This window comes from Mixophyes fleayi, chromosome 5 (genome assembly GCF_038048845.1).
Source record: "Mixophyes fleayi isolate aMixFle1 chromosome 5, aMixFle1.hap1, whole genome shotgun sequence".
In the NCBI taxonomy this organism is placed as follows: Eukaryota; Metazoa; Chordata; class Amphibia; order Anura; family Limnodynastidae; genus Mixophyes; species Mixophyes fleayi.
The window spans coordinates 696,412-716,974 of NC_134406.1; the positions used below are offsets into that span (position 1 = coordinate 696,412).

A 20,563-nucleotide genomic window follows, 5' to 3' on the forward strand; every position below is an offset into this window, starting at 1 on the left:
GTTGAGTTCTGTGGTTCCAGCAGCTGAAGAAATCTTGTCGTCCAGCCTTATGTTTGGTTTAGGACATAGAGCCGATATAGAGGTAATGTCCTACCTTAAGGACGTGCCTCTGCCTTGTAGCTATGATATTGTTACACAAAAACAAGGCCTAGTTTCATAGGTGACAAATTACGATTGTGGATTCAGTGTGTGGTGCTGGTGAAGACAGTTGGATCAATGTACACTTACCGTGGCCTTGTGGAAGATCTACTGTACTTTCATATGATCCTTCACCCAAAGATTATCTAAGAGGAGAATGCTCCTGGGAACATTTAGTCTGGGTCAGGGGCGCCCATGAAACTCTATTCTATTCGATGGGCATCTATGCCCATCGTGATCCAGCTGACAAAGTTCAAAGGAGATGTTCACATCATCTGACCAAACAAGGAGTACCAACAGATGCTCTTTTTAAAGAATCTTTATTAATCTGCATAAAAAAACTTCTAAAAACACAAACATTCTGCAACCAACAATTATATAAAGTTGTACAAGAAACATTTCACATAATAAACTCCCTCACCTGGACTCTGAAAGGGAATTACTGGACAACTTGTATCTACTGCGTCTTCAGTCTCTGGATAAAGTCTAACCAATCCAGCTTATGACTAACAGGAGTATTCCTGCTCTGCTCTAATGATAAAGCACAATCCACAAATGTCAGCGTTTACTGAAATTAGGCTTTATCATTAGTTGTCCATGTGCTTTTTCAGGCTCTATAAATTTGAACCTTTGAAATTTTAGCAGTTGGCAAAATAAGGGACGAACTGTGATAGTCCAGTTATGTCACTGACCATCCATCAGTCCAAGAGAATAGATCAGCTATATAGTAAGTTTGCTCACACCTTGAACCTCCTGAATCATCCTCATCCCTACTACATCTGTTGTGTTGGCTGCTGAAAGAAAGAAAAGCTCTTTATACAAAGTACAAGGGACTTATCTCAGTATATACATAAACACACTCTAATTGTACATCAGTGCACAAGCCAATATCGCATATGTTCACGGCCCAAGGACAGAAGAAAGCTCAATACACACAAATATATATCACCCAGTACGGTTCTCCTATCACATACACTTTATGACGTTACTCTTGTCCCGTTATACATATACAAAGGATGGTACCAATTTCTAGTTAGCAACTATATACAAAAATGTTCATTCCCGGTGGCCGGATGGTCTCTTTATCGTGGAGAATCAGATCAATATAGAGTCTTCCATTCAGTCTGGAGGCTTCAGTAAAACAGCACAAAATGGAGAGCTGATCTAACCAGGTGGTACCAGAGATTAATGCACATGAACATGTACAGCAAGGCACATGGGAAGGAAAGCACGGGTGGGGGGGCCTACCACGCGGAAAGGAAAGTGCATGGGAAGGGGGGGGGGGATGTGGCGGACGGAACAAGCGGGAAGGAGCCTTGTGGGAAGAACTATAAATGAATAGAAGAAAACTAGGAGAGCGAGGTGACAGAAATCTCATTAAAACGGAGCAAGTCTGAGTGTTGTGCTCTATCATCGCTTTCATAATCTTCTTAGGTACACATCATTGAAAGTCTGAAAAGAAACAACCACATCAATGGCACAATTGAATATATATATATTATATAAGGTTTTGGCAAAGTGTTTAAATAGTCATTTGCTATACTAACTCTCAAAGCCCACCCAGATGACCCACCAGTCAGGCGCAGGGGCCAGATACACAAGAGAACATTATGTAGTAAACATTCTAGAATATGGCATGTGTGTGTAGATTATCTAATCCAAGCTGCCTTAACTTGGGTAATTTTCTCAAGATATCTGCAATAAACAACATTAATCCCAGGGAAGGGATTTGGTTTGTGGAGTTTAGGAGCAGAATAAACCCAGCAGCCAGGTGGAGCACATCCCCTATAGACAGCCTGTGACATGGAGCATTACCTTCCATTAACAATGAAGTGGTCAGAGTTATTGCAGCACAACTGAGCACATCTCCTGCAAGCAGTTGGGTTCTGTATTGTATTATTTGTCCATAGGGATTGTAGCGCTGAAGAGGTACATTTATAAGTAGCACAGTTCCAGCTACCTGTATGCTCAGACAGCTGCTAATCCTCTATGTGGTTCAGTGCCCAAGGAGCAGGGTATGCAGCAATCTCTAGAGAGGTGCTGAGTAATACTGACCAATAACAGAGAACATTCAGAAAATTATCTTTATTTAGAGAAATTCACTTTGTTACTGATAACTGTTGAATCCACTACTAAATCTTTCCCACCTCTATTTCTAATGTTTAATATTTCCTTTATCCAGGCTTAAAAGGGTTTCTTCTCCTTTGTAAAATGGTTGAGAGTAAAAATTGAGATCTTAATAACTAATTAGTAATAACCATCTTGTGGCCTTTACCCACTGAATAAATATTGGCTAATCACAGGGTTACTGAGGACCGGCTCTCCCTCTGACACTATAAGGATATAATAAATATGTTAGACGAGAGATTCAGACACTGTCTGGGAGGTTGTAATTAACCCTTTCTTTTTTTTTCTTTTTTGATACACCTAAATGTGAACCAAATACTATTATTATGCTTTTTTTTTTTATAAGGCGCCACAAAGGATGTGAAGCTCCGTACATGGAGGATACAGTAAGTTAGTACAAATCATAAATGGGATATTGCAATAAAGGCAAAACCAGTGCACTACAAAATAGACAAATCAGTAATATACAGTACACAGCAAACGCATAGCTAAACTGCATGAGGGGGCCCTAACATTGACTAGAGTGAAGGGGGGAAGGGCAATTAGCACAATCTGAGCCTGTACACAGTAGTGTGGGTGCAGCAGACAGGATCAGAGCTACTGGTAGAGTTATCCCATAGAGGACAGGGTTGTTTGGAACATCTACTGACTACCATCTCAGGTCTATCATTGCTACCACTATCTGGTGATCTCCGTGACCTCCCTGCTGGCACAACTATTCTGGTTGTGTGGCCAACTGTGAACATGATGCCTAAGAAAAGTATCATCTGTCCACCAAGCTGGCGGATCACCACAGGTGTCCACGCAGTAGGACCAGCAGAGGAAGGAGGTTCAGGTAATCCCGATTAACAGTCATGGCTGCCAGCAGCTGCCTTAAGATTCTACAGCGACGGGTTAATGTTTCATGTTTCCACGTCCACCACCAGGAGCTGCATAGGAATGCCAATCACAAATGGCAGCTTTATTATAGGCGGCTGATAACACTTCTGCCCAATAACAGTCACCCACACTTTTCCCACCAGCAGCTACAAAGGTTATTCCACTCCCAAGGGAAGGCTGGCAGATTTCAGTCCGGGGGGGCAAAACTCAACTAAGCAGCCTAATTTATGGAAACAAAAAAATGAAGGTGACCCAGCCAAAGGTAGCCCAGTATGGGACCGGCCGGGGAGCCGTTGCCCCCCCCCAGCCCACCCCTGTCCACTCCCTTAGATATCAATCCCCACACCTCTTAGATTGTAAGCTCACCTGGCAGACCCAGTTTCACATCACGTTGTGGCATAATCCCCTCCGTGTACAGCACTGTGCAGCATTTCAGTGGTTTATAAAGGTTACAAATAAGGAATAGGAAGGTGACCCAGATCCTTTAGGCCTTGGTTCCAGCACATACACCTGACTTGTATCTAGTTACAGTGACAGCATTAAATAATATAATCCTGTGTGACCCATCATACTAGAAGCTCACACTTCATCTGGTATTAGTGCGATTCCTTATAACTAGAGATGATTCTGAATCTTATCCTCACACCTCACCCGTGGATCGTCTTACAGGAGCACAGCTGGAGAAATACTGCTGTAATGTCCTCCACAATCACCAGAATATAGAACAACCTCGGACGTAGCGAGGTACGGATAACATGGATATATGTGGCTGACCCAGATTACTCCCAGTAACATACATAATTGGTCATAAGAAAGGAGTTGGGAGAGTCTGTCTTACCTGTCTCCTCCAATGTTGCTGGGTTCATCTTCCATTTCCTCCTCAAGATACATATCCAGTTCAGAACCTATGTCCGCACGTTTATAGGTATATCCACTGATAACGTGCACAAATTCATATTAGAAGCAGGAGAGAGAGAGAGAGGGGGAATAAATATCAGGTCAGGTGTGTCTCCCGCCGACAACACTTCTCCTGTGCCACTATTACCACCAATGGAACTACCCGAAGGGCCAGAGAAAGGGAGAGCAAGAAAAAAAATAAAACGAGAGAGGACACAGGATTTTTATACTTGTTAAATTCTCTTCTCTTAATCCATTGGGGGGCGCCAGAGACATTTTGGGTATAGGGAGTGTCAGCAGCATCTGCCATAGCCCCAGTTATTGCTTACAAGCCCAGCATGACAGAGTAGGAGAAACACTTAAGAAGGAGAACTAGGGTGTAAAGGGAGCACATCTGGTGGCCCCCAATGGATGCAACACAAATATGAAAATCCTATGTTCTCAGGCATCCAATTGAGAGACACTGGAGACATTAAGTACTTTACAAGTGGGTAGGCTCAGTGGAAGCAGTGCAAAGCCTGGTACCCCTAAACACAAACATATAGGATCTGGTGAACTGAAGAGGCGCTCACCCAGCTGCTGGAGTGAGCCCTAAGACTGCTCCACATATTATGTATCTCACTAAAACTAGTTCTAAAGCCCACCAATAAACACTGAAGTACTCCAGTGCACCAGACAAATGGTTACTAGGAGGTATTGAGTGGTAGGACCCCCAGAATATTATTAATATTTGAAAGAATAAGGAAAAAAGGATTTGGGTACAAATGACCTATTTAATATGGTACTGTTCTTTCTTGTATTATGTAAAATATTCTGCACGACTGTAAGATTGTCCAGCAATGGAAACCTTGGATGCTGCTAAACCCCCTTACGAGGGCCAAACGATCCGCTGTTTTATGTGAATGTCACGAGTCCTGTGAACTTAGGTGCTCAGTGCTCTGACTACATCTAGAGACTGAAGTCAGCCCTCTTACTCTCCAGAAATAGCCTGAACCAAGGCCCAAATGACATTTCCTGGTTAATGTGAAATATGGAGAAAGAAAACAAGAGCAGACATGTGGGACAGAGCTGCCAGCACTGAAACTCTTCTAGTAATAGAAATGGCTAAAAAGGAATACAGTGTTCCCCATCAAAAATTTTAAACTTACAGTCTAGAGGATCAAAGGGCGAATACTTTAAAGCATTCAGCACCAAGATGAAGTCTAAAAGAACCAACGGAAAAAGGTATGAAGGTTGTACGTGTAGTACTTCCTGCAAAAACATTTGAAACTCCAGCAACAGAGTGGACACCTGAACCTTAAAGGAACCTAGCTTCCAATCCTTCTTGTAGGAACATAAGCAACCTAGGTAACTAAAGAGGACATAGGAACCCCCTTCCACCAGGAAATATATGTCCTCCACACGTGTTTCCTTGCCCGAAGCATGGCATAAAGACCACCATAATAACATGAGGGAAAGGTCAACTGGATTCACCTTGTGGTTCAACCGAGACGCCATCATGTTTATGTCTGGCTGACCTCACCGAGACGCCATCATGTTTACGTCTGGCTGACCTCACCGAGACGCCATCATGTTTACGTCTGGCTGACCTCACCGAGACGCCATCATGTTTACGTCTGGCTGACCTCACCGAGACGCCATCATGTTTACGTCTGGCTGACCTCACCCAGACGCCATCATGTTTACGTCTGGCTGACCTCACCCAGACGCCATCATGTTTACGTCTGGCTGACCTCACCGAGACGCCATCATGTTTACGTCTGGCTGACCTCACCGAGACGCCATCATGTTTACGTCTGGCTGACCTCACCTGTCCACAATCTGATAAATGACCCGATGAATAAGCAAAAGTGAGTAAAGCAAAACCAAGTTGCATTGGAAATGGAGGTAAATTTAAAATGTGATGGCAGATTTATAGTTGGGGTAGGACATGTCCTAGATCAACGCCAAATTTCAGTGTACAAATAAGCTATCAAGTATTTGTGTTTTACATGAAAAAACAGACAGTAATTTTCTTATGTGCAAAATAATAAACTAATTTGCATCCCTTGATTTGTAACATGGTTTTGTCTAGAAAATGTACTCATTTTTTACTTAACTTTCCTTAATGAATCAGGCCAATGTCCCGGACAGATCAGATTGTGTTCATATGCCTCCTTGATGTTCATAGCCACCATGAACTCGTCCCGTTCCATGCTGTTTATTACTAATCTCAGGGACTCCATCTTAAATCTGTCCACTGAAGCTGGGTGTTTAAAGATTTTAGATTCAATATAGGCTTGAACGAACCCTCAGATTCTTGAGCCAAAAACAGGTTTCAGTGATACTGCAAACACTTCTGGTGATCCAGGACCACAACAAACACCGCTGCAGCAAACAGATTGAAGGACTTGCTGCAGAGCCAGTTTGTCTGGTCATGCGAGAATCCCGCCTGGGTAAGGATAGGAGGCAATCTGTAATGTATTCCAGAAGAGAAAGCTGGTTTAAGTTATGGTGACAGACAGTCTTTGTACATACATATTATTTATGTTTTACATGTAACCCATTAATATATAATAAAATGTAACTTTTATTTGTATTGCTCATTAAAATTCTCTAAGTGTTAAAAAAAACAGCAAAATATTAGTGATAAAGTGAATAAAGTTATTTAAAATTGCTGTATGCATCCCATGTTCTCTTTATTTTATCTCCCCTATTTCGTCTGCTAGTGTGTAAAATGCATAATGCATTTTTAAATTACGATCATTATAATATTTCACTGTTTTGTAACATTTAGAGAATTTTAATGAGAAATACAAATAAAAAGTTACATTTTAATATATTCATGGGTTACATGTAAAACATAAACAATATGTCTACAAAGACTTTTCTGTGCACCACAACTAAAACCAGCTTTTTCTTCTTTCCTCTTTTTCCAGATGTTAATTCTGGCTAATTTGGTAGCACCTCTATCTTGATCCACACCTGATAACCACCCTAAGTACCTATAAAAACAAGCAAAAAGTGGATATAATATAAATACTAATATTCTAGAAAAGAGCAACAGTCTTACAAACTAAATGCGCCAATAACTTTTTAAAAATTATACGTATTCCAGATCCACAGACATCTGTGGTAGAAGTGAAGCACTGTTCCTGGAAGAGGAGTAGAGCAAGGCCACATTACCCCCCCTTAGCATAACTCCCCAGGGGCAGACGATTGCCCTCTGGGATACGGACTCTTCATTTTACCTAACAAACTAAAGAACCAAAACATGGGACCTATAGATTTGGGAGCTTTAACCGGGAGAAAATCCTGACTGATAATATTATCCACCTCCAGAGAATGGAAGGGTCTCCATGTCCCCCTCACAGGCCTTAAGCTAGAGAGTCCTCAGTAGGAAGAGGACACCAGTTCTTCAGCCTATAGGACAGTGGGAACTTACGGTCTGGTGTATTTCAGGTCTCAGCAAATCCTCTGGCTGGGAAGAAAAAAATGTTCTTTTTACATATAAACAGGGAAGTTTCCGCCGGATCGCGTCTTGGATGTCCAACACCTGACGCAAAGCCCCCGTCAGATCATGCACACGGCAACCAATCCTCAGACTGGCCAGCTGTCCCAGTGGAAGTGTCACATGTCCATCACTCAGCAACACATCTCCCATAGCAACAGTGGTATCAAAGGGAGAGTTGGACTCAGCAGTCCCCTCTATGTGCTCTTTCATGGCTGCCGTCACTAAAGACTGTCCCCTCTACCAACTAAGTGGCTAGGTGGGGGTCACTGATCAGTGATCCCCACCTGACCTGGCCCCAATGAGTACCCTAGTTGTGCAGACCCCCCTTAATTGAAGCCCACCGTGACTAGTAATCACTGATATTGTCACCCTTGGTGCGCTGTGCGCCAGCAGGTTGTACAGATGACACGAGCAATGCCCGGCTCCCCAGGGGTCCTCCAGTGAAGGGAGTGGTCCCTCTGCACCCTGCTCCAGGCACCTCACAGCCAAGCTGCAGGTAAGGAAGAAGCAGAGCTTCCAGCAGGCCGGGTGTAGGGTGGGGCGGCTAGAATGAAACTTACACACACTGTACCCCCAATGTCTACAGTGTCCTTCAGTTAGAGGACAAAAAAATTAGAGAGACAGACAGACACACACAGAGACAGACACACAGAGACAGACACACACAGAGACAGACACACACAGAGACAGACACACAGAGACAGACACACAGAGACAGACAGACAGACACAGACACACAGAGACAGACACACAGAGACAGACACACAGAGACAGACACACAGAGACAGACACACAGAGACAGACACACAGAGACAGACAGACACACACACAGAGACAGACAGACACACACACACAGAGACAGACAGACACACACACACAGAGACAGAGACAGACACACACAGAGACAGACACACAGAGACAGACACACACAGAGACAGACACACAGAGACAGACAGACAGACACACACAGAGACAGACACACAGAGACAGACAGACACACACACAGAGACAGACAGACACACACACAGAGACAGACAGACAGACACACAGAGACAGACACACACACAGAATCTACATCCATACAGGGAAGTGAGTTGGTATCAGGACATCCTCGAGACTTCTAAATGGCAATGTGTAGAGCTGTGCACATAAGAGGTCTTGTAAAACTTAATATGGAAATCATTTCCTAATTCACCTGATAGACCGACAAGTAAAAAATACAATTCTCTTCAGCTTCTTATTGTAGAAGAAATAATTGAAGGACCACAAGTTTCCATCCTCTCCGAAGGGATCAGAATCTAGGTCTGGGTTGTAGCTGCAATGACAGAGGACAGTGTGGCATTCAGTGACCAAGGCAGGCAAGGGGGCCCACAGACAGGGGGCCCACACAGATTAGGATTTCTAGCTCTAGAAGATAAATTCTACAGTTCATGCTGTAAAATACAGTTTAAAGTTAAAGAAGACAGAGGACCTGAAAGACACAAGAAAACATTGATGCAGGGCGCACATTTCTCTCCAACATAAATCCTCGTCAGTCTTGTGTAAGGAGCGTAATACACAGCACACACACAGATATAGACACACGTCAGCACCTGTAGATATCACACTCCGACAGGCTGATCTCTTCATCCACAGCATCCCACAAATTAGGCTTCAGAGAGGTGAAGTCTTCACCCAGGGCTGACACCAGGCTGCTGTTCACAGCATTCACCACCTGAGGGCGACAGACAAGGCAGCCTGTACATGTGATCTGTGGGTCCAGCTAGAGATGCACATGGTGGGAAACAACTGTCATTTCAAAGTCCACCCTCCTGCAACTTTAGGACCACACCCTTCATTTATTTCAACTTTTGCTTTATATCCCCCTAAAATACTGCTCGTCGTAAATGAATTCTGGAGAGCGGGACATTGGCACAGTCCTCATTACACATATTATTGTCTTTATTTCATGACTATTTCTGCAAATGCTCCTGGGGAAGTAGAGGGGATTGAGAGAAGAGGACAGCCCATTATTACGCCACCACCTCAGTCCTTCTGTGGGAGGAAGGGGAGACCCCCAACTGAGTCATTTAGATATCTCACCCGATAAAAGGAGGGCCCCCAGCCCACATTATACTATTCAGCCTTGTTACTAGGAACAATCTGACCAGCTTCTGCCATCACAGCGTGTAATACGTCACACCCTCAGAAACTTAAACTAACGTGCTTACCAAAAACTCAGTACCTCCTTCATACAGTGTATAAGACACAGGAGTCCACTACAATATACATAGAATTTACTACAGGAAAATAGGAAGCTCTGGCAGTATTGCCAACGTCTCGCCACGAGAGCAGCAGTGTTTGCACCAGAATCTGTTCCATCCCATGTAGTGGGTGTGGTCACATCTTACAGGGGAGGGGCATGGCTAACTTCCTATAATGCACACCCCCCTCCCCCCCAATATCAGCACATTTCTCCTCTTACCCCGTTAGCAGCGAGACAGATACATGAGACAGCGGTTGTATTCCTGGCTTCCCAGGTCTCCCGGGATCTGCGACATTTACCTGTGATCTACTAGATCTACAGGGATCACGTCACATTTGCCCACACTGCATCTTTCCAAGTGTCTCCTCACTGTTGCTCATCAGTGGTGATAGCAAAACAACAAGAAAATGCTGAACACAAACTGTCACTCACCCAATTGAGACTGGGCTCCCGACTAAACTCGTGACTTCGTGCTGCGCTGAAATCATAGTCTGGCCTGAAAGATTCGTTCAGAGTTGCAATCAGATAAAAGAGAGTTTTCCGGCTGCATTTATCACTCAGCGGTCCTTCTTCATCTGCTCCAAGGCTCTTTCCCAGCCTGAAAAAAAACCAGAGTGTGAGTGCCCCTTTATATGTACCTCTCAATGCTCTTCAACTCCATGCCTTCCAGTACATAATCAGGCCTCCCTGTACCTAGTCTACCAGAGCCCTCTCCACCCATATCACCAAGCCTTCCAGTACATAATCAGGCCTCCCCGTACCTAGTCTACCAGAGCCCTCTCCATCCTCCTCCACCCATATCACCCTTATCATCAAGCCTCTCCGTACCTAGTCTACCAGAGCCCTCTCCACCCATATCACCAAGCCTTCCAGTACATAATCAGGCCTCCCCGTACCTAGTCTACCAGAGCCCTCTCCACCCATATCACCAAGCCTTCCAGTACATAATCATGCCTCCCCGTACCTAGTCTACCAGAGCTCTCTCCATCCTCCTCCACCCATATCACCCTTCTTATCATCAAGCCTTCCCGTACCTAGTCTACCAGAGCCCTCTCCACCCATATCACCAATCCTTCCAATACATAATCAGGCCTCCCCGTACCTAGTCTACCAGAGCCCTCTCCACCCATATCACCAAGCCTTCCACTACATAATCAAGCCTCCCCATACCTAGTCTATCAGAGCCCTCTCCACCCTCCTCCACCCATATCACCAAGCCTTCCAGTACAAAATCAGGCCTCCCCGTACCTAATCTACCAGAGCCCTCTCCACCCTCCTCCGCCCATATCACCCTTCTTATCATCAATCCTCCCCGTACCTAGTCTACCAGAGCCCTCTCCACCCATATCACCAAGCCTTCCACTACATAATCAAGCCTCCCCGTACCTAGTCTACCAGAGCCCTCTCCATCCTCCTCCACCCATATCACCCTCTATCACAAAGCCTTCCAGTACAAAATCAGGCCTCCCCGTACCTAGTCTACCAGAGCCCTCTCCACCCATATCACCAAGCCTTCCACTACATAATCAAGCCTCCCCATACCTAGTCTATCAGAGCCCTCTCCACCCTCCTCCACCCATATCACCCTTCTTATCATCAAGCCTCCCCGTACCTAGTCTACCAGAGCCCTCTCCACCCATATCACCAAGCCTTCCACTACATAATCAAGCCTCCCCGTACCTAGTCTACCAGAGCCCTCTCCATCCTCCTCCACCCATATCACCCTCTATCACAAAGCCTTCCAGTACAAAATCAGGCCTCCCCGTACCTAGTCTACCAGAGCCCACTCCATCCATATCACCAAGCCTTCCACTACATAATCAGGCCTCCCCGTACCTAGTCTACCAGAGCCCTCTCCACCCATATCACCAAGCCTTCCACTACATAATCAAGCCTCCCCATACCTAGTCTATCAGAGCCCTCTCCACCCTCCTCCACCCATATCACGCTTCTTATCATCAATCCTCCCCGTACCTAGTCTACCAGAGCCCTCTCCACCCTCCTTCACCCATATCACCAAGCCTTCCAGTACATAATCAGGCCTCCCCATCTCCAGGCTGACCATCCCTCTGTTGACCATTATATAAGCAAGAAGAGCATTTTTCCTAAGGCTTTTGAACCCATGGTGGTTAATACAATGGCATTGTGTACAGGTCTTATATTACCTGCTGGGACTGACCCCACCAGTTTGGGGAGGAGACAGCGCTTCCAGGACATGCGGTTGCCCCTCCTGGCAGAACTGCTTAAACATGTGTTTGTCATCGCCAGCCATTTTACAGGAGTAGCTCTCTATCCTGAAAAAACATACATGTAGACAGACGTATTTATCATATATGAACACATTACAGCATGTCTCTACAGGTAGAAGCGCCTTATTGCATCCCAGTAGATAGCATAGAATCCAGCAGTGTAGTCGGGGGACGGAGAGGACAGAGATGGGGAAGAATTAAATCCTCCAGTTTAACGTTACATACAGTATATACATAGCAAATGCTTTGCTCCAAAAAGTTAGAGAAATCCATTTCCCTCATGTCAAAGGCCAATTAACAAGAATGAAGGATAGAGCGTCACAATTATTAATTAGGGTAGGGTTGGACCAAACAACTAGTGTAGGAGATGCATATTAGATGCACTCTACATGTAATACAGCAGGAGAGCGGTCATGCTGTGTGTAGGTGTAATACAAACAAGGCTCGGTGCACACTCAGAAGTTTTCAAATGATACGGTATCATTTGCAGTTTTACAAATGACTGATCAGTCTGCAGATTCACCCGTACACACTATAACCAATTACCTTCAGATCTGTGCTTATAGCCATTGGCTGCTAGCAACAGTTGTGTGGGTGTGGAAACGATGTGTGTGGCTCATCCGGCATTTAGTGAGGGACCTGATACTCTGTGCTGTGCCATCATGTTCTGTTCTTGTGATGTTATTAACATTTGTCTAGCTCTGGTATAGCCGAGTGCTATGTGCTGTTCCAGGGACCTTCACACCTCTCCGATAACCTCCCTCATTGACTGCATCCCTGGGACGAAGCCCTGTTAACCTATTCACTGCTGACCGGCTTTCTTGCATGTTCTGTTACTGTTTGAGCTGGGATTAGCGGAGACGATGCTGCAGGGGGACCCTGGAGAGGCGCAGCCCAGTAGCACCATCTGTATGCTGTGCGTTCAGTCTGCTATGTGTGTTCAGAAGCTGTATGACCCTATGCTTGATCACATTAACCCCCTCAACACTGGAGCCATTTGTCACACACATAATGACAGAGCACAGGGACAGTGACATACAGCAAGATCCATGACGTAACACTGCACAGAAATACCGATGACAGCCCAGCACTAAGGACTATGAAATGCGACTGAGGGAAGCTCTGAAAAGGGTAAAGTCCTAACTCGGGAGGGTCCCTCCCGGGGTGATTAATGCGGCATTCAGGAAATCAGTTTGTAACATGAGTCTAGGAACAGTGCAGGGAGATGACAGCAGACACATATTGTAATGTGACCTGTCACACTGAGATCCTCTATTGGCGACAGTCCATACATACTGCAGGATCGGAAGGCGATTGGTCGGAAAATATTAAACAGTACGACCAATCTAATGAAACAATGATCGGCACTTTGGGACGACTTTAGTACATAGTGTAAGTTTACTCATTCACACAATATCTGACCCAACGGCTGGATGTCGGCTAATTGGAGATTTTTCATGCAATCATTGGGTCAGTGTGTACCTAGCATAACTCCAAACAGATAATGGTCTGTAAGGAATGACATTTAGAAGATTTGTATAGATACGCCACCTAGTGAATTGCAGACCAACTAAATATGGGGATAAAGACAGTTTAGAAATATGACATATTTAGGGGTACAGACAAGAAGACAATCAGTCCCAGCTGACATATTCTTGCAGGTACTAGTAATCAGCAATATGACAATAAACCAGTTATGTTTATTATCAGAGTACAAAAGGATAATCAGTGTAATGCTGCAAGGGCTTGTATGTGTCCAATAACACCAACTTCATAGGTGACCTCCTGTCACAATACAACGCTGTGTTTGTAGCAGTGTAAATATAGGAGGAACATTTTCACTGAGTCCATCTGGGGGACACTACAACCATGGGTTGTATGAGGGCAGCTAGGAGCTGGCAATCAAACAGTTATTTGTATAACCTACAGACAGACCCTTCCCTCTGCATCTTTAGGGTATTTATAAAGCCCCAAGGAAGGGTAAGACAATCGAGAAAAGAGCAGAAGGGAGGGAACGCAGTGTCCCCCAGATGGACTCCGAGAAAAGGATTTATCGCAAGTATAAAAATCTTTCTCTCTCATCCTATCTGGGGGGGACAAAAGCAGCCCCCTAATGGAGGGACCGATCGGATAGTCCTGCTCACAAAACACTGCGGCCAAAACTGGCATCTGAGGACACAAAAACATTACTCTTAAGTAATGAAAAAATAATATAAATGAAAATAAAAGAAATTTCTCTAAGTCTGTAAGATAATGCTCAAAGTACACTAAGGATGCCGAGAGGCAGAGTCTGTAGGTTACACACAAATAATTAACTGTGTGAGTGCCAACAACCCATGGAAGCAGGGTCCCCCAGATAGGATGAAAGAGAATGGAGGATTTTTATACTTTATACTTGCGATAAATCCTAACAACTAACACTTAGTGTACATTCACGTTGGGGGGACGGACAGATGTCAAAGAGAAGAGAACCAGAGGAGCATCATTAAGTAATGACATTTCCTGCAGTGACCCAGTTATGTACCTGCCTATGATGTGAGAATCCCCAGTTTCTACACACAGTTGGGAGTTCACAGCCTCAAAGAGAGAATTTTCCAGCAGTTTCATCTCAGTGTTTCCAAAAACAGCAAAGTCTGAAACACAAGCAAGAGACAAGTAAATAGTATAACACCGTAATGTACCCACCAAGATCATGCAGCAGATTCCTCCTGGGATAGGGCCGACTATAAACAGTTACCCTGTGGGCCAGTCTGCAAAATTACTCACCACTGATTTTTTTTGCACTAAATATTATATTTGGAATTTTGTAGTAGTTTAATTTTAATAAAAGTGAATAATCTTGTTGTCACCCGTAATATAATGTATCCCACCTTATAAAGCGCCTTGCGCTGACCAGCTAGATCTCACGAGGAACTCATACGCTCTTTGCAAATTATTATTTTTTATTGCAGAGTGCAAATGGCGCCCACAACTCCAAGCTGAAAGTGCCCTGAAAACATGCCATATCTTCCCCTTTATCTCATTACAATGATGAGGTTATTGTAATGAGACTAACTGGGGTCTGCACAACACCGACACGCGGGGGCGCATGGGGTCTGCGCGACACGCGGGGGCGCATGGGGTCTGCGCGACACGCGGGGGCGCATGGGGTCTGCGCGACACGCGGGGGCGCATGGGGTCTGCGCGACACGCGGGGGCGCATGGGGTCTGCGCGACACGCGGGGGCGCATGGGGTCTGCGCGACACGCGGGGGCGCATGGGGTCTGCGCGACACGCGGGGGCGCATGGGATCTGCGCGACACGCGGGGGCGCATGGGGTCTGCGGGACACGCGGGGGCGCATGGGGTCTGCGCGGCACACGGTGGCGCATGGGGTCTGCGCGACACGCGGGGGCGCATGGGGTCTGCGCGACACGCGGGGGCGCATGGGGTCTGCGCAACACAATCATTAATTACAAGACAGTACTAATGGACAGCACAACACCCCCAATGTGTATGAAAACATTATATAATAGCTGCCAGGCATCTGGTAACTTAGCGCATGTCGAAAGGAAGGAGAAAGTAATCCGCACAGGGTTAGGATATGCCTCATCTAGAGATCAAAAAATCATTAACATGATGAGGGGGTGCTCTGTCCATTATACAACATAAGTAGGACAAAAAAGGGGGGGAAAGAAATGGATTATTAGAGCACTCCTAATCTTAATTAGATCTTGATTAGGAGTGCTCTAATAATCCATTTCTTTCCCCCCCTTTTTTGTCCTACTTACTTAGCGCATGTGCAGATCTAATGTCCAATGTGGAGAAAAGATCCAGCTGGTGCCTATTAGGGCATATATGATAATACACATATTATACACACATAATTACATGCCCTTTTTATATTTCAGGACATAAATAAATCATCTAATCCACAAGCCCAATAATGTAAACATTGCAATCTCATAGGCTGGAAGGGGGGTGGGTGCATTTAGGCCTCACACCCCCACTCCACCACCATTTCATCTGGGATATAAAAACAACAATGTACCTGATGGGGGGGGACTTTAGGAAAATATCATCTTAGGTGGTTATGTGGCTTTAAGACCAAACATTTCCACTTTATTCCAGAATTCTTAGGTTTTGTACTGCAATATTTTTGGAGGACTAATTTTATTTATTTGAAGACTATTGTAGTTATGTGCGTCTTCATGTTTTCTCTGCTATCCAGCAGGTGGGGGGTGTTTTCTGTAAATGACTGACAGTTACCTGCACTGAAGAGTGTTACATTCTGACATGTGTCACTGCCACCTGATGGCAATAACATGTACTGCAGGGATTATCACTATTACACTGGGACACACAGCTGAATTGATAAAATGGGGAGAATTCAATTCTGAGCAAATTTATTTTTCCGCCTAATAACTTGACATGTTTTCTTGCACCATGCTTTATCCCGCCGCGGAGCAAAAACAAAACAAACAAATTCAGGTGACTTTATTACAGATTGTCACGATCCTACACTCACCTGCGTAACGTATCTGTGACAAAGGGTTAATCAAAAACAACCACCTGGTCTGTTGAAAATGATTATAACGTCCGTGTCTATGCCACACACTAACTTCTCCTTACCAATTATACCACCACCAAGGTATTTGTGTGAAGAGCTGACACTCTTACTCAGGAAACCTTCAGTTCTCCCATTAAACTAATCTATCACAATTTCCTTTCATTAGTTATCATAAACCAAATGATCTCATCTATTTCAACTATGTAGTGTTCTAAAACCAATCTGTCTGACGTGTGACTTCAATCGAACACAGAGACCAGAGTGTAATTTAATATGGAAATAAATCCACAATGCTTAAGATAAACACAATTAACAAAATGACAAAAACATAATACAATTGTTTCTTGTAAAATAAAAAAGGAATAAAACAACAAATGATAACTTACAAATGACCAGTTTCTGCCTTGCTGGGAGAGCACAAAATAAAGGGACACTTCTCAATATCACATGCACTCCCAAATACATGTACACATTTCTTAGAGGTACAGGACTAACTGTACCGCTAATAAATTTTAAAAATGCTGCAGTTACCCACCACCCCCCTTCCACTGTGTTGTCAGAACTAGAAAGTCTGTGTAAATGCAATTTAGTTGTTTATGACTTCTGTTTAAACACTTTTTAAGTCAGGTTCTCTTTACACTGGACTAACGTTTTACCAGAATGTCCTACAAAGATACCTCCACACAACAGATTATAAATTTCCCTTCATTTGCATACCAAATATGACCCCTGTAAGTAGGATATTTGATAATATATCATGACATTTTCATGTGTCCTTATTGCCCTTCGTTCACACTTATCTCAGCTGCTCTGGACTCCCTGTTGAGATGTTCTGAGATCCCAGACGTTATTGAGGTAACCTTAAAGAGACATATCAAAGACCTCAGATTTTTTATGTCCCGTGCCATAAATTGGTATTGGGCACTCCTCTGTATCCACATGTCCAGGACTCTCATCCATAAATACATCATGGGGACAACAGAAGAGTTTAGAAACAATCAAAAGGAATATATTAATTTAGATTTAGGTTTTAACTCATAGCTGGATTCACAGCTCCTCTGAGCACTATCAGGCTAATACTTTGACTTAATTCACAAACACATATTTGCAGTTTATAGAACTAGTAATTAGCTTACATATGACACAAACAATAAGGTCCACGCAGAGATTAATAAAATATGTTTCCATAACATGTGCAGAGCTTGTGATATATAACGTTGAGACATTTGAGCAGCATTTTTATATCTAATTGCTTGAGTCATGTCCGCATCTTACCTGTTCCCTAAGAATACGCAACTTCTCTTCGGCACAACACTTGGATACCAAGCACCCGACACGTATATAAACAACACTTTAGTATTTCTGGCTGGAGTTCAGTCTTTTTCCTGACATCATTTCACAAAGACTCGGCGTACAACACGAGCACAATCTCAGCCACGACATCACTGCGTTAATAAAACCAGATCTCAATAGCACTTTCCTGAGTTAAGGCCAAATCCTGAAAAAAGGAACAATATGCAGTATTAATCCAGTATGGATACAGTCATATGATTATCATACAGGATCATACATGTATCTGTCCTCAGCTCTGTGAGAAGGGCTCTGCACAACATGATCATGTTACACACACTGAACATAAGCTGCACATATGAAACACAAACGGAATTTATGAACTAAGTTTCCTATAAGTGAATTTCACAGGAGAGGGCCAGACTGAAAGCTATATAGTGGAAGGAGCAGGGTCCCCAGCAACACAGAATATATCAGATGAGTGATGTGTTAGTGAGGACAGTGCTGCATGTGACAGGGGCAGTGACATGATGTGAGGAGGGGAATGGAGGGAGCAGGAAGTCACAGACTGAGAGCTATATGGCGGAAGGAGCAGGGTCCCCCAGCAGCACAGAGTATATCAGGAGATGAGTGATGTGTTCGTGAGTACAGGGCTGCATGTGACAGGGGCAGTGACATGATGTGAGGAGGGGAATGGAGGGAGCAGGAAGTCACAGACTGAGAGCTATATGGCGGAAGGAGCAGGGTCCCCCAGCAGCACAGAGTATATCAGGAGATGAGTGATGTGTTAGTGAGGACAGGGCTGCATGTGACAGGGGCAGTGACATGATGTGAGGAGGGGAATGGAGGGAGCAGGAAGTCACAGACTGAGAGCTATATGGCGGAAGGAGCAGGGTCCCCCAGCAGCACAGAGTATATCAGGAGATGAGTGATGTGTTAGTGAGGACAGTGCTGCATGTGACAGGGGCAGTGACATGATATGAGGAGGGAAATGGAGGGAGCAGGAAGTCACAGACTGAGAGTTAAATAGTTGAAGGAGCAGGATGCCACTGCAGCACAGAGTATATCGGCAGATACATTTTCTGAAGAAAGTAAGTTTCATGCTACTTAAGCCTTTTATCTGAGAGTGACCAACACATATTTTCAGCCTGAATGCAAAGCAGTGGGTTGTTATCATTTGTATCCTGTTAGAGAGATAGGGGAACGATCTGAAAAATTAAACCATAAGTAATTTTAGAAATTACAGATTGATGTAAATTTTGTTAAGTTTAAATTGTGTTCAAATCCAATTTTAGAGAATATATTGCATCCTGATGCTAAACATTGAATGTAATATCTCAGATGTGGTGGTGCCCGGTATGGACAGAGGGCTGGACTATCCCCTGCCAACATGTGTAAAAAGAGTTGTATTTTGGGGGCGTGGCCAGGACGCCATACTAGACAGACACGCTTCACAGGGGCTCCCGACAACGAGCTTGGAAAAGCTCCAAAAACTAAGAACTAGCCCCAAAATCCAGTCCCCGCATTCTTCTCATCACATCTGGAAGGCGGAGGAGCCTATGAGACTGCCGGAGGGATCTCCGGTTTCGGCGCGGGAGGTGTCTGGCTGGAGGTGCGGCCCGTTTGGCGCGACTGTGGCACCCTGTTGCTGCCTGCTCCTTAAATGCCCTTCTGTAAAGCTTTGATCAGCAGTGACTTTGTGCAGCCCGCATAAGTGGCCCCGCTGATTACCCCCCTGCGGTCACCCCTTGATCGCCCTGAGTGAGTCCCGCTTCTCCCGCTACCCGCTCAGCCCCCCCTCCATCTTAGCACTCACCTTGTAGCTGAAGACGCCGACCTTCGTGTGGGTGCCTGCACTCGAGGCTGCGGCGCTGTGTGGGGCTGCCCTGAAGCGGCCTGGCTGTGAAGAGGCCTACTTCCGGTTAGCGGTCCCCGGAGCTGGGTGGTAGCTGCCTCCCAGGAGATATACATCCGGTGGGGGCGTTTCTGCGGCGCTCCATCGATCCGGCGACCTGGACCCCCCTGTGTTGCTTAAACATCTGGCTTTGTTCCACGGTCTATCCGGAGCCTCCCTCCTGAGAAAACCCATGCAGGAATCAAGAGTGGCTGACTCAGTCTAAGGTGTTGATTGCTCTCCTGCGTTCTGTTCCTGCTGTGCAGTCTCACTATATAGTGTTGGCTGCAAGCTGTGTCTAATATCTCTTTGCTGCCCTCCAGTGGCCGATAATCGGTACTACAATCTCTATTACTAAAGCTGCAGATCCCCAACTACAGAGAGAGGTTCTGTAGCTGCAAGAGACAACAGGATCTAAAATATTAGTACCCATCTATCCTCCTGCGCTCTTCCTGAAGAGTTTCCACAAAGAGGGTCTGAGCATTTCACCAGAGTTGGCTACTCTACATCATCTATCTATTGTCTTTATCAAGAAAGAGTGCATATCTCTGGGTGTCAATCCCATCCAAGAGCTCGAGTCGCGACAGTCCCCGGACACCTTTCCTCATACTTACAACTACCTGGTCGGACTTTGCTTTGCTTTAATATAAGCCGCGATATGGAGTAAGTTACGACGACCCGCATGGCCACTGCGCCAGGGCCCTCGCTTGGAAAGCCGTGGGGATGTCTTTTCTTCTAATCTAAACACAGAAACCTTCATAACAGCTTTCGCTAGTTGATCTATTGGCGATTGGCCCCCCGAG

General features: G+C 44.9%; 1 protein-coding gene across 3 annotated transcripts in view; it reads right to left on the reverse strand.

The window, feature by feature from the left end:
* Positions 1 to 441: 441 nt before the first annotated feature.
* MAF1 (MAF1 negative regulator of RNA polymerase III) overlaps positions 442 to 20,563 on the reverse strand; it is a 33,292-nt gene continuing 13,170 nt past the window's right edge. Inside the window, exons 2-9 of one of the 3 annotated variants that reach the window (XM_075211488.1) lie at positions 17,852 to 18,074; positions 14,553 to 14,661; positions 11,945 to 12,073; positions 10,212 to 10,377; positions 9,127 to 9,248; positions 8,730 to 8,849; positions 3,983 to 4,078; positions 442 to 1,590 (exon numbers count right to left, since the gene is read on the reverse strand). In XM_075211488.1, the coding sequence (XP_075067589.1) occupies positions 1,569 to 1,590; positions 3,983 to 4,078; positions 8,730 to 8,849; positions 9,127 to 9,248; positions 10,212 to 10,377; positions 11,945 to 12,073; positions 14,553 to 14,635 (738 nt within the window). In that variant the 5' untranslated portion in view covers positions 14,636 to 14,661; positions 17,852 to 18,074 and the 3' untranslated portion in view covers positions 442 to 1,568. Of the gene's footprint in view, positions 1,591 to 3,982; positions 4,079 to 8,729; positions 8,850 to 9,126; positions 9,249 to 10,211; positions 10,378 to 11,944; positions 12,074 to 14,552; positions 14,662 to 17,851; positions 18,075 to 20,563 lie in introns of those variants that run through there. The other 2 variants (XM_075211489.1, XM_075211491.1) reach the window with 2 other exon arrangements.